The 2,498-nt window shown below is 41.2% G+C and overlaps 1 protein-coding gene across 1 annotated transcript; it reads right to left on the reverse strand.

The window, feature by feature from the left end:
* Positions 1-661: 661 nt before the first annotated feature.
* On the reverse strand, positions 662-1,660 carry LOC128117649 (olfactory receptor 1468-like). Its single transcript, XM_052749801.1, has one exon. The coding sequence runs from the start codon at positions 1,658-1,660 to the stop codon at positions 662-664; it is 999 nt and encodes a 332-aa protein (XP_052605761.1).
* Between the last annotated feature and the right edge of the window lie 838 nt (positions 1,661-2,498).

The raw sequence follows: 2,498 nt of genomic DNA on the forward strand, positions 1-2,498 counted from the left end.
GTAGGGCACATAGGAGGACAAGACACTTGCTATGTTTTGGCACTTTCTTCTCCTAGTACATACTTTTTTCTTACCCAGCACATGAGAACACCATAATATTTATCTCAAAGAGTTACAGAAAGAAGAGAAAGAAGTTATTCTTTGGAAGTTGTAACTTTAGCATTGTCTCATCTATAAGTTATTCTAAGTAGTAATCACTCCCTCCTCCCTCCTCCTTCCCTACATTTCTCATCCCCTCCTTCCCTCTCTTCCCACATCTTCCCTCTCTTCTTCCTTCCTTCCCTCTCTCCCTTCCTTCTTATTTTAAGATTTACAATTTAGTATATAAAATCCAGTTGAGGGAGAAAGAAAATACAACCCACAAATTAGGGGGAAAATTATTGTCTTGACTATACATTCATGAATTTATTTAAGGAACATTATTTATGTAAGCAGTGAAGGTTTTGAAATAAAATAAAATAAAATATTGTTGTTTTGTTTCACCGTTGTGATTCTTTTCATTATGATGAGATATCTCTGAACTAGAATCTTGGGACAGAACTAAAGTTAAGAAGCTGGTGTGAAGGAAACTGCTAATGGTATGGAGTAGCCTCAGGTCATGTGTCCTTTTTGCTCCTCTCCAAGTTTTTAAAAGTTGATGAAGATGTGTATCCGGCAGAGTTCACCAACTCAAAAAAAGATGGTTTTTGCTGAGTAGCCTCCTCAGTGCCCTTTTCATGTCTTTGTTCCTTAGACTGTAGATGAAGGGATTCATCATTGGTGTTACAACGGTATACATGATGGCAGCCACCTTATCCCTTTCTGCTGAGTAACTGGAAGCAGGAAGAAAGTAGACACCAACAATAGACCCATAGAAGAGGGACACTGCTGAGAGGTGGGAGGCACATGTAGAAAACGTCTTCCACTTTCCTTTCACTGATGGAACGGTAAGCACTGCAGCACCAATAAGGATATAGGAGACAAGAATGAAACTGAAGGGGATGAAGATAACTGCTCCCCCAACAAAAAGGATGAGCAAGTTGTTGATATGAGTATCTGCGCAAGCAAGCCTTAAGATGGGTTCCAGATCACAGAAGAAGTGTGGGACTACTCTCTCATCACAGAAAGGCAAAAGGCTCAGCAGACTGAGATGCAGCACTGAGACAAGATTAGAGATAACCCATGGAATCACAACCAACAGGGCACAGCGCTTGGGACTCAATAGTGCAACGTAGTGTAATGGGTGACAGATGGCAATATATCGGTCATATGCCATGGCTGCCAAAAGGAAATTGTCCAGGTCCACCAGGAGCATAAAAAAGTACATTTGTGTAAGACACCCTCCAAAAGAGATGGTTGGATTCTGGCTTTGAATGTCTGCCAGCAGTTTAGGAACTGTAGTGGTTGTGAAGCAGATGTCAGTGAAGGATAGATTGGCAAGGAAGAAGTACATGGGGCTGTGGAGATGAGTATCACCAATAATAGCCAGAACGATAAGCGAGTTTCCCACCATAGTGACCACATACATGCATAGAAACAGTGCGAAGATGAGCAGCTGCTGCTCAGACCCCACTGTGAGTCCCAGGAGGAAGAATCCAGAGATAGAAGTTCGGTTTCCTTGGTGCATGGTTCTGCTGTGTCTAAAAAGGGAAAATTCATCTTCACTGGTAAATCGCAACATGACACAAAAGTCCGTCAGTGCATTACACTAGACTGTAGAACAGAGTCAGGCCTTGGAGCCAGACAACACAGGGTTACATTCATCCCTAGTAAATAAAACAGCAGTAAAACAAGGGCCTAGCACACAGTGAGAGATCAGTAAATATTGGTAAATGAGTAAATGGGGAGAAATGGGACATTTTGAATTTACAGCTCACAATCTTCATGTCTATGCTATCTGAGCTTTCTGGAACTATTTCAACAGTTTCTGTTTTCATGGGTAATATTAGAATTGTACTGACACATAAAAAGTAGCCAGGCGTGTATTTGATCCATGACTACACAAACGATAAGTGTTAACATTCACTAATCTTAAAGACTGGTATTGTCTAAAGGCAAAAAGATAGCTCCAAAGAAGAACTGACCCACACACCACTTTTTGAATTTCAACAAGGTGAAGTGAAGTACCACAAGAAAGCCATGCATGAATGTCCACTCAAGCAAGCAATATAGAGGTGGAATGTAATGTCTTGAGTCCATTTACAGTGGAGTCATTTGAACAGTAAGAAGCCAAACTAAAGAAAGATTTGGGGGCCGGGCGTTGGTGGCGCACGCCTTTAATCCCAGCACTGGGAGGCAGAGCCAGGCAGATCTCCATGAGTTCGAGTCCAGCCTGGTCTACAAAGCGAGTTCCAGGAAAGGCGCAAAGCTACACAGAGAAACCCTGTCTCGAAAAACCAAAAAAAAAAAAAAAAAAAAAAAAAGAAAGAAAGATTTGGGGAACACTTTAAGTGTTAGTGATTATTTATGGTTTCTATTTTGCTGGTACTCTACCAAGTACTTTATATGATGTATCTTTT

This window comes from Peromyscus californicus, unplaced genomic scaffold, assembly GCF_007827085.1.
Source record: "Peromyscus californicus insignis strain IS unplaced genomic scaffold, ASM782708v3 Scaffold_10__1_contigs__length_136768540, whole genome shotgun sequence".
In the NCBI taxonomy this organism is placed as follows: Eukaryota; Metazoa; Chordata; class Mammalia; order Rodentia; family Cricetidae; genus Peromyscus; species Peromyscus californicus.